General features: G+C 31.0%; 1 protein-coding gene across 1 annotated transcript in view; it reads right to left on the bottom strand.

The window, feature by feature from the left end:
* Nucleotides 1-12,305, bottom strand: part of LOC123005249 (cubilin-like) — a 51,748-nt gene that overhangs the window by 10,847 nt on the left and 28,596 nt on the right. The window contains exons 19-29 of the mRNA XM_044398920.1: nucleotides 10,304-10,416; nucleotides 8,155-8,259; nucleotides 7,970-8,101; nucleotides 7,714-7,922; nucleotides 7,268-7,665; nucleotides 5,841-5,984; nucleotides 5,452-5,793; nucleotides 1,497-1,697; nucleotides 1,359-1,444; nucleotides 903-1,302; nucleotides 526-851 (exon numbers count right to left, since the gene is read on the bottom strand). Coding sequence (XP_044254855.1) covers nucleotides 526-851; nucleotides 903-1,302; nucleotides 1,359-1,444; nucleotides 1,497-1,697; nucleotides 5,452-5,793; nucleotides 5,841-5,984; nucleotides 7,268-7,665; nucleotides 7,714-7,922; nucleotides 7,970-8,101; nucleotides 8,155-8,259; nucleotides 10,304-10,416 — 2,456 coding nt within the window. The remainder of the gene's footprint in view (nucleotides 1-525; nucleotides 852-902; nucleotides 1,303-1,358; nucleotides 1,445-1,496; nucleotides 1,698-5,451; nucleotides 5,794-5,840; nucleotides 5,985-7,267; nucleotides 7,666-7,713; nucleotides 7,923-7,969; nucleotides 8,102-8,154; nucleotides 8,260-10,303; nucleotides 10,417-12,305) is intronic.

Raw genomic sequence — 12,305 nt, 5'->3', positions numbered from 1 at the left:
CCAAGTAAAATAATATACCAAGAACATAAAAAAAATGTAAAAAAAAATTCTATCCATAAAAATTTTGTTGTTGTGAGAGTTTAAATTTAGAACTTTGATTCTATTTATTTCTATTAGAAAAATAATTATCCAAGTTTTTTTGCTACAGGCTATTAGAAGAGGAAATAATGAAGCTGTATCCTAAACTGAAACTCTTTTTCATGTCATTTGTGGCTTTTATTGCCAAAATTTTTGTACCTTTACTAAATAATTATAAAAAAAACATATACAACATCATCAATATATGATTAAATAGATGTCATAATTTTTTGATAGAATTTTTTAAACACTTTTGTTCCTGGTATCTTACTTGGCATTTTTCTTTTTTGATCTATTTTTGAAACACTGTGTATCATACTCAATTAGTTTATACGGTCTAAACACAAAAACCAATTAGAAATTAAAAAGCACACGAAAGAGTAATTATTTATGTTTTTTTTGATGTTTTGTTTTTTTAGTACATATATTAATCACGTCAATACTTACCCTAAACCCTTTACCAGTGATTCTTTCATTACTTCTGAACAAAATTTTCATTCTGTTACTTGTCGAATTAACAGTACTGGGAAATTCGCGACCACATTTTCTTCCCAACGAAARCCAATCATTATTTCTCCAATCCCAGATTTCTAGAAAATCATTTTCGCAGTTATCTGTTTCTTCAATTTGAAATCTTGTTGTAAATATAAGACCAATATGATACCCCTCATCACATCTCAATTCCCACAAACATTCKGCGTTATTCGGATAGTCATTAGGGAAAGAGGGAGTTTGAATAATGCTTTCACGATCATGAAATATTCCACCACATCCTGAAACACTTGCAGTAAATTTTTACTACCACATCAAATAATGAATTGTACCCTGAATTTTAGGTTCGTATTTAAGACTAAATCCTTTGCTATCTGAATCGACATCAAATTTATAATCGATCCATAAATGATTCGTTTGTGATAAAAGTGTGTCAGGTTTGTTATGTTGACAATATCTGTCTATTTTGGGACTTTTAGGCGAATCYCCATTGTAAATATCTAAATAACTTTTCTCGCAGTTGCTTCCCAAATTTAAAGAATTGAATGTTAATGAAATGGTCTGTTCTTTAGGTAATTGCAACAGCCAACTACATTCTATGGATTTCGAATTTTTGTTGGGGTAACCTGGACTTTTTATTTCACCCATTTCTCTGGTTATAATTCCACCACACTGATAAGTGTGATAGGAGAYAGTAAAGTTAAMTTGATTTCGAGWGGAATATTGTARAACCTGAAAAATAATAGTTATTTACGTGTTTTAAGYGAAAAWTTTTATATACAACTCACACTGAYTTGTATCTTTGAATATGGGATTCTTACAACTGCTGTACCCGGAATACAGTTTACGGAAAAGAGTTCTTTTTTACCATTCACTAAAAATAATAGTAAGTGAATCAATGTTGTACATTTTTTTATTATTAAAACCAGTTTCTATTTTAATTGCCGCTATGTAAGAAATACATTTTTTTGAAGATGATTGCCAAGTAGCATTTGTTGCTGTAGTAATTGTCAAGGCTAATGTTTCACTACTCGGATACTTTTCCCGAACGTAAGTACAAAAGTACGTGTAGTCTATGTTTGGTTGGGTTATAGTTCCACTGTCTTGATTAAAGTCGCCTTCACAAACTGAAAAATAATTTAAAAAATTACTTACATACTCATTACCACTTGGTTTTATAATATTTTTTTTTATATTGTATAGTAGCCCAACCAAAATTGTGAATTTAGACTAAAATACGTTGAATAACGCTTTATTTTGTATAATGGATACAAAAAAATACATTGAATGAAATAATACAAAACATTCGAGTGTGAATTGTGCGTTAGATTTCTAACACACAGCGCGAAAACAAATCGCACAGGTTTTTGACCTCGAACGATATTGCCAATTTTCGCGCATATGTAATTGTGCGTTATGATCTAGTTTTGTATATGGTCGTAGAAAAAGAATATTTTTGAAATTGGCCCCTAAATAGTGAATATAGTTTAACAAATATCTAGGAATTGTATTATGCAAAAAATCTTTGAAAGGCATTATCTCACAATTAATATTTTAGTACGTATGACACTGTTGTCGCCGATGTGCAATATATCAAAACTTATAAGTTAACTGTTTTGAATTTATAATAGTATATTATGCAAAAAGTGTTATAAACAACACTTTAGCAAAGAGTTTTATGTTAGGCACAAGCGAAACGAGTGTTTAATAAAGAAGTCTCTAAGAAGTTTATAAAACGTGTTGCATAATATACATTTTCTACGACCAAATAATTAAAGAAAACAATAATTATAAATTATTTCAATTCAATGACGTATTTTTCTTCTGGCATTTTCTAAATGCCAAACTAATAAACGTCAAACTAGAGCCGTTTTTCTAAGAGGTACAAACCAATATAATGGCCCTGTTACACATTTAAGACCAAATTTGTATCGCGCATGCTTGACGTAGTGGTTGCATGTCATCAGTAGCGTACTTTAATTTTCCTTACACTTACCCATACCAAACGAAAAAACGGCCATTAGCAAGCATAAATCAAATTGGTTTTTTTTTTCGTCTTTTGTTAATTGTGTATTTTGGTAAGTACAAACAATTTTTTTAAATATTTCAAGCTTTTATTTTGTACGTGATGCAAAATTATTGTGAACATTGTTAAATCTTTTATTTTACTGGTATTATTCAAAATTAAAATATTCAATAATTAATAACAAATGTACCATGGTTGCCTAAAAAAATTCATACACAGATAACAAACAACAGATCCGAAAATTATAAATTAGAGTTGTGTAAACATCGCTTTTTAAAAAAAGGTTATGTATGGATAGGCTTGATGGGAATGACTCAGATGTTAAAATCGCTCAAATTTGAATCTACTGAACATCACCCTCAGCAGTAATTGCCCGTATCGAAATTCCGTCTCTTAAATTTCATGCTATAGTCTGTTTATGAGTTTCAGTTAAACCCATTTTATCGTATTGACTGGCACTGCAGACTTTTATTTACTAAGTATATTAAAATTTTGGCTGTACAAGTGTTTTATCTCCACCACGTATGTTACGCCACTGGCAACCGATTTAAGCTCCCTTCTCTAAAAGTTCGCGCAGATTCTCGATCCCGCCTATGTACCTCTTAGAAAAACGGACTCTACCAACTRGATATGTTAAGAAAATATGACAACAGTGTTTAATGAAACTTCGAGTGTTTTTAATTTCCGAAAACACCAGAAATGGCAACAACCTGTTTCTAATGATAATTTTAAAATGACGCTTTGCACACTATTTGTCAGTTCAAAATGAGATATATACAGGATGCGCCAGAACTCGCGTCCCAGAGAAAAATGCCATGTAAGGTAATATACCAGGAACATAAAAAAATGTTGACAAAATTGTATCCATAAAATTTTCGAAGTTTTGAGAGTTTAAATTTTGCACTTTAATTTATTTCTGTTGGAAAAATAATTTTTAAAGTTTTCTTGCTATAGATTATTAGAAGAGGAAACAAGGAAACTGTATCCTAAATTGTAACTATGTTTGACGTTTTTTGTGGCTTTTATTGACAGAATTTTTTACCTTTACTAAATAATTAGGAGTATAACAAAATATATACAAAATCATCATTATCATTAAATACACATAAAAAATCTCAAATGTCAAAAAATAATTGTCAAATTTTTTAAACATTTTGGTATCTTATCTTACTTGAAATTTTTCTTTGGGCCGCGAGTCTTACATACCTGTATATGTATATACAGGGGGTCCCAGCAACATGGTAAAGTCACATATTGACCTTTAAATAATAAAATTTTAAAAGATATATATAGGCAATTGATATAGTGTATCACCTAAAATTATTTTCAACTATACAGCATGTTCCAAAAATAAGTTACATTACAAAATTGTGTTATTTTTTTAATGAAATAGCATATGTTTTGTGGCATTTTAGAATGTAGTCTTTTAATACATTGTTTTTAGTCGATTTTGCATAGTTTTAAAAATAAGAAGATTTTTTGATGAAAACATGCCCTTTAAAAATATGACTTGCAGGGTGTGTTTTTACGGTCTTGGAGTAGAAAATTGACCTAATAATAGAAGAGTATGTACAGAAATACTGTAATTGAAAAAGAAACTCACACAATTGTTATTATTAAGAATGTTATTTAATTCTAAAATATTGGTAAGTACACGGTCTGAGGGTCACTGGAATTCTTTTTTTTTGTTAAAATAAAATTGTATTGTTGCAACTAATAAGAAAATTATATCAATGACAATGAAAGAGAAAAGTCACTTTATGGTTTTGACACTATCATCATTTCATTTGTTTCTGTTTTATTAGTTTTTATCAAAATTCGAAGATCTTCTGTTTATTCTTTTTCAGCGAAATGGTTTCCAATAGGTTTGATTCGATTTTTTTTTTCTAAATTTGTGGACATGGATCGCAAATATTAAAATAATAAATTGGTTGTCGTCATTATGATTTACGGTAAAACACAAGGTCATGATACTAATGACCATTGTTGCAGCCGAAGCAGCAGTTCTTAAACAAATAATATAACAAATATATTTACTTRCATAGCGCAAATTTTTATTTTATGTAGCGTATTAGTTTTCTTCTACCGTGAATATCATTTCATTTAAATTTTAACCTCAAGACGGTAAACACCCTGTATAACATATGATGTTTCATTTAAAAAAAAACACAGGTTTGTATTGTAACTTATTTTTGTGGCACGCTGTATAGTAGAAAATACTTTTAGGCCATGGGCTAGGTTAGTATCTATCAACGTTTACCATTTAAAGGTCACTCACTAATGGACTTACCAACTCGCTGAGACAGTCTGTAAACAGGGTGCGCCAGAACTCGGGCCCCAGAGAAAATTTTCATGTAAGATAAGCTACCAGGAACATGGAAAAAATGTTTAAAAAATTCTATCTGTCAAAAAATTTTGACATTTATTTTTTTGTAAATTTGACATTTTTTTATGCCTATTTAATGATACTGATAATCTTGTATATGTTTTTTCACAATTATTTAGTAAAGGTACAAAAATTTTGCCAATAAAAGCCACAAATAATATAGAACAGAGTTACAATTTAGAATACAGCTTCTTTGTTTCCTCTTTTAATAGCCTATAGCAAAAAAATTTGGAAAACTATTTTTCCAACAGAAATAAATAGAGTCAAAGTGCAAAATTTACCCTCATAACTTCGAAATTTTCATAGATAAATTTTTTTAAACATTTTTCCATGATCCTGGTATCTTACCTTATATGTCATTTTTCTCTGGGGCGCGAGTTCTGGCGCACCCTGTATGAATTTTCAAAATTCCTTCAAAATAGTATGACACAAGTTGCAAATACTTCACAAAAACAAATTAAAAAGTTACCAGATGGGTTGTTGGAAGTGAATTTCGCTTTGAAACCTCTTCCTGCAGTCCCCGGTGACCAATAATAAACGTGCATGTGGTTTTCTGAAGATTCGATAACTTCGTTAGTTGCACTAACTTTTTTAATATATCCTTTAAAATTCTTATCGTGGTAAATAATTAAGCCATTAAGCCATGATCCTTTTAATCGATTGTCTAACCCAAAATCTTCAATTTTGAGAGTCACTCGACGACCTTTTGGTACTATAATTGTCCAACTACATCTTCTATAAATTCTATGCGGATTGGGATATCCCGGACTTTTGATTGTACCTTCTGAAGCTTCGATAGTACCACCACATACTGAAACACGATATTCAAAACGTTTTTTATTTTTTAGAAGTAGGTACCTTCAGCGCTTGCGTTGAACTTCAATGAAAATCCACCCAATTCTTTTTTGATGTTACCAGTTTGGAAGTGAACTATAGCTTCACTTCCCGAGGTCTGAATTAATCCTGGCAGCTTTTTACCACAAAAATTGCCCAAAATGTATTCTAAAATGAATTTTTTATAAATAGCCCAGTCAAATTAGACAAAAATAGGGCGATCGGTGGAAAAAAATCCTAGAGAGTTGAAATTTTTTTAAAGTCTTCCGAGTCATCCTTATATGCTGATATAAAATGGAAAAAAGCCCGTTCACAAAACCAGTCCATACGCTTAGGTACTCTATAAAGCTAGATAATTAGATAAAGTAGTCTCGTTCTTCGCATGGGCTATGTTTATGGATAAATATTAAATGTTGATTTTCATAAGTGTATTTCTGCACTCTCAAAATTCGAAATTTCATGTTTCTAATTTTGTTTTTAAGCGTTTAAATTCTACTTTATTTCGTTGAAATTTGAAAAGTGCACTTCTACACTCTCTAAGGATCATATTTTCTAAATTTAATGCTTTTATATCCCTTTAAATGTGTACACCGTTTTATTTCCTTAAAAACTAATTTMCGAAAAATCTTATTTTAGTGCCCCTTTACACCTCTGATGAATTTTATGTTTATATCTTTGTTTAAACATTTACACCCCATTTAACCCCCTTACAGATTGATTCTCTCTTTCTTCCAAAATTTTTATTTATATCTCCGTTTAAATGTTTACACCCGAGTCACCTTTTAGGCAGACCAGCTTAGTTGGGAACGCTCTACACGTATAGGAGTAAATACTTACCATATACTAATGAAATGTGTTTCAAAGATTTTTAATGCAATTTTATGTAGACTCCAAACTTTTGAAGCCTACGCTTAGTCCTACGACAAAAATGAATAGGACCATTTTTGTAGGAAATTTTGATGCAGAAATAGACTTCTACAGAAAATTCTGCATAAATTACATAAACGATGAGTTTGTATTTATAGACCCTCGTGATTCCCCCTTCCTTTAATGAAGTATTGGACCCAGTAAATTCAATTTACTGTCAGTTTTTTTTTTAAATTACAAGACTAATTCTGTTTTAAATGCAGATAAAGCACATTTTTTTAAATGATGTTTTTTTTTTCTGCCCTATAACTCACTTACGGTCCTACAACAAAAATGCAAAGGACCATGTAGGAAATTTTGTAAGCTTTAATTTTGATAAGAAGATAAAAACCTATAAGAGTGATAATTTCCGAGATACGAGCAAAAAACCAACAAAGACACCTTTAACCCCCCCTGCTCGAGCTCGCCCACCACCTTCGGGGACTTTTGATATATGACTGCCAAAGTGTAAAGAAAGCATTTAAAAAAAATTCCAACCCTCTAGGATTTTTTTCCATCCCTCGTTAAATATTAACAAATTTTACCTGTGTTGTCAACTTCATTTCTTTCGTAAATTTTAACATGGTCCACGCGTGTACAATTCGAAGCTTCTTCCAAGTCAATTTTATCAAACTTAATATCCATATTGTGATTCGATGGTGAGACTAAATGCCAAGTACAATTAACATCGACTGGATATTTCGAAGGCACGTTGAAAAATGGTGACTGAATTTGACCAGTTTTACTATGAATACTCCCTCCACAATTGGCCAAAACTATCCTGGCTTTAAACCCATTACTCGGGTCATTCAACTCTGTGAAAAACTTCACAAACATCATATTATCGGTACTAAACTGGGAATTTGGTTTTTCGCAGAATTTTCCGATTAGTCTCGAATATTGAGTACCACCGTCGCGCACTTCAACATATTCGTTTGTACAACTGCAAAAACTGTTAACTGTTGCTCTATTTACAATTTTATAAACTTACTTATTTTGGATTTTTAAATCGAATCTGTCAATAAAATCAATGCGAATAATTTCACCAGGCGGAGCCATTATTCTCCAATTGCACTCTACATGAGGCGGCGGTATATTTGGGTAATTGGGAGAATGTATTTCTGTGGCGTTGGCAAATTTTGTTAAAACTATTTCACTATCGCATGCATAGGACACTTCGCGGTAGCGTAAAACAAAATTCTGAAAATTATTAAAGTAACAAAAAAAAGTGTTTGTGTTTTGAATACCGTTAAACTGCTAATTCCTTCAAATTTAATAAAAGCGTTATTTCCGGTAGTTTTAAGAGTTGGTGGTTTTTGTTCTCCACAATATTTACCACTGCCGAGGATTGGCGAATCTGGAAATTTTCCATTTCGGATCTGGAAACTCATATTTAGAAAAATTCTTATCTTAACAAAAAAAAAAATTATACCATAAGATAATTGTCGCAACCTTTGTTGGTATCGTGGTGTATATTGAAGGACAAGAATTCCATTTCTATTGTCCTACCACTACGGACGGTGATGTTCCATTGACACTACATTTTAAAATGATTATTAGAAAAAATATAGGTAATAGACTACGACAATGTCAGTTTAATTTTAGTTTAAAAATAAACCTTCAACTTTGTTTTGAGCATTTCATATAGCAAAAGTATTACCCAAGGAGGTTAGATGGATCTAACCTCCTTGGTATTATGTAACAGTAATTGAGCACCATGTAACCTTATAAAGAACTATCGAAACTCAAAAAAAATACACAGGCAAATTTCTGGTTATAGTAGATTACATAACGAGCACAGAAAGTGATAAATAACGCACAAGCGGGAAAGTTGCGCACGAGGCGTTAGCCGAGTGCAGGCAACCCCGCGAGTGCGTTAGACACTTTCCTACAAGTTTTGTACACTATTTTTCCTACGACCATAAATATTTTTTTTCTTACGAACATATTTTTTTTTCATGACAATTTATTTTTTATAATGGATACAAAAAAATACGTTAAATGAAAAAATACAAAACATTTGAGTGTGAATTGTGCGTTAGATTTCTAACACACAGTGCGAAAACAAATCGCACAGGTTTACGACCTCGTACGATATTGCCAATTTTCGCGCATATGTAATTGTGCGTTATGATCTAGTTTCGTATATGGTCGTAGGAAAAAATACATTTCATTTCATGTATCGCAAAGGGGGTGGTGCCATTTAAAAAAATTTGAAGAGGTTGTCTTTATTACCAAAAGGGTAGGTACTACAAATTACAAAAGTATATACTAAAAGGTGTCCCCTTGGAAATAAAAATTGACCTGTCTCGAAATTTTCAAATTTTTGTTTATTTTTCTGAGATATCCAAAAGGTGGTTCATTTTTAAAAAATCAGTAGGTATAAACTTTACTATTAGTCTATGGGGGCGGGCAGGGATCAGAGAGAGAAAGATTGGAAACTTGGCGACCCTAAGGTAGTGACCTATTGGATGTAGCGCCATCTTACGTCTCAGGTGTTCATTACAATTTCGGATTAGCCGCCAATTTGCAAAAAGTACCATTTTTTTCAATTTTTTTTTTAGTTTGGCAGAAACTTTGACATTGTGATTTTTACATAAATAAGTTTGTCTTTTTTTGCTAAAAAATGAGTCACGGCAATTACTGCATTGTCAAATCGTGTTATAATAATAAATTGAATAATAGTGATATCGCTTTTTTATACTTCTCACAGATTCGTCATAGTAAATAAAAATTGTAAGTATTGTGAGCATCATTTACAGATATTCGAAATTTTAGAGCACGGAAATGGCTAGAAGCTGTAGATCAGAAAGATTTACTAGAAGTAAATTATACCAAACAAAATTTTCGGGTTTGCAGTGATCATTTTGGTCAAGAGCAGTTGGAAAAAATGGCTAAAATTTCTATTTAAACACGGATCTATATCCAACATAAGTTATATAAAAAATGTAGCAAATTTTAGTAAGATTTTTCACATATTGTAAAAGAGTACTTTCCATACTTATTGATTTCAGAACCAGGAAAGGAAACAAATGTTGAGAAGGCCATTGAAATTGATAATATTATTAATTCTGATACTAATTTCCCACTTATAATTTATAATTATAAGTTGTAATTGAAATGATTAAAAACATAGAACACATTATTTTCATTTAGGTAATGAAGATTCGACGAATGTTCTTGAAAATGTTTTTAATAATGCGGATCCTGTGGGCGAGCAGATTCGAAAACAAAATTAAAATTTCAAGTAACAATGAAATATTGAAAAACATTTTACACCAATGTTCATTAATATTAAATAAGTTTGTTTGGAGTAAAATGTGTATTTCTCACTAATAAATTCATAATAATAAAAAAATACAATTCAGTAACAAGCAATACAACATTCCCCTCTGTGTTTTTGAATTTGGCGGGTTTTTATCTAGTCAACTGATRACTGCGCCTCTGGTGAGTCAGGTGTTCATTAGATTTGAATTAGCAGGGGTCGTTTATTTACATAGGAGGCTTATGGCCGTTTCCGATCTTTTTCTCTCTGATCTGTGGGGGCGGGGTGATCACTTGATTCCATAATTTTTATTCACCCGGTATAGGTATTCAGAACAATCCAGAAATGTTGAACGATGTTCACGGTGAGTTAGTAGTAAGTTGTATTTTTTCTCGGTAATTGTGCAAGTTATAAAATAATACATTAAAGAAAGCGTTTCGAAAGGCAAGTTTTGTAGAACGAGTTCAGCAAAGCGGGAGTTTTATAAAGAACGAGTTCCCACAAATGACTTATAKAACAAGTTTTTTATACTATTGTTTTTTGCGCGTTTTACGTACTTTTTTAACATAAAAATCAATTTTTCAAAATTTAGGAACTATTGCTTTAATAAGGTGGTGGTTGGTAATAAATGTCACAAAGTTTGAAAAATTCGATTTTAGAAGTGTCAAGTCTCGTATATTTTTTAACACTTTTTTGAATTAACAATGAATTCGGCAAATATTTCATGCACATCACCTAAAATGAGAGAAATCGCTCAAAACGCCGCTGAAAATCATTATAACCAACCTCTAGAAAGTAAATTGTACTAGTCTATTTTAGCACCCAAATTTTTGTTGAAATGACTCATTAAAGCATTTGTTTTGGTATCGAAATAAGCTTTCTTTCCGTCGCAAAATAAAAAAAAAGTTTATGAAGGTTTTTTTCACTACTAGCTGTAAAGAGATACCATTATTTAGTTTGTTGAGAAGTTGTGAAGTTGTTTTTCTTTCATAGTAGTCAATAATCATTTTCATTATGGACCAAGGACTATAATGCATTAGAGGTGGGTAAATGCCGATGTTGGAAGGTATTACATTAATACAAATATTTCTAGAATACCTATTATTATTGAAAACTCTTACCATCACAAGTAGGTACTAACGGAAGTATTTCGAGATGAAATTAATGCAAAATCAAATAAAAAAGACTTAAATTTCCTCATTAAAAACATCGGAATAACTCCAACTCTAATCCTTCTGTCTATGTCAAAACTGTCTAAACAAAAATGGGTTTATTCCTTGTTAAAATACTATCGTTAGTGAGGCAAGTCTTAACACTTTTCTTTGTAGTTTCTTTGTTATGTTAACAAATATTTCATATTATGAAGTTAGAACATTAGTTATAATAGTAGTTGCAGAAGTACAAAAAATGACATAACCTGATTTATGATAAGAAGAAAATAATACTTCCAACTTAAATTAATCAGGTAAGTAAGTAATTAATTACTGTAGGTAATAGTGAATTAACAAAAATTGTAGTTGTGAATTACGACATCTTACGTCTGAGGCAACATGTCCATTAAGTAGGGTTATACAGGGTGTTTCACATAATTTTACGAGGTCTGCGCCTGTAAGATGCAATCAATAATACTTATTACGACACAAACTCGATTACAAATTTTGAAAAATTGGATAATGTTCTCTAGTTTGTTCACCCTTTCAAAAATTACATTTTTTGTTAGTTAGTGGTTAAGATAGATAAACTAGAATCATATTCATGCCGTCTCTTGATAGAACAAATGATAATTGTTTATAAAAAACTGCAGGTTATGACTATTAATAAAACAGTGATTAGTTTGACAACTACTGTCATGGGTTTCCAAAAATGAAATAATTAATAAATGTGTATTTTTTGTATCTAGTGTATTGTGCATTTTGTATACTTGGGTGCTTACATTAGGCGCAAGCCTCGTAAAGCTCTGTGAAACACCCTGTATTTTTTACTGTTGTATTTCTGCAGGCGATAAATGTGCTAGTAGTGAAAAAATGTTATATAAAACACGGTAGTGAAGATTTTTATAGCCTTGTATTTATTGTTTAAAAATCTCTTCTCTACTTATTTGTAATATAATATACCCTACTATTTATTCTGTATGTTTGGTCTATAATAATTAATACCTTTGAACTTTTACCCATTATTTCAAAATTTAATCACAATTTAAATTTTGTATTTATTACCTTGGTATTGTATGTTCTTAGATAACTATAAGTGCTTCTTGAATTGTTGTTGTAAATGATATAATCAGTCGGGGCCGTCAAAGTACCTCCGCAGCCTATAAC

The sequence above is a fragment of the Tribolium madens genome, unplaced genomic scaffold, assembly GCF_015345945.1.
Source record: "Tribolium madens isolate multiple individuals breed KSU strain unplaced genomic scaffold, Tmad_KSU_1.1 Scaffold_20;HRSCAF=117;Tcas5.2_LG4, whole genome shotgun sequence".
NCBI classification, from domain to species: domain Eukaryota; kingdom Metazoa; phylum Arthropoda; class Insecta; order Coleoptera; family Tenebrionidae; genus Tribolium; species Tribolium madens.
Note: the sequence above shows the minus strand (reverse complement) of the source record. Positions and strands in the feature narration are given on the sequence as shown.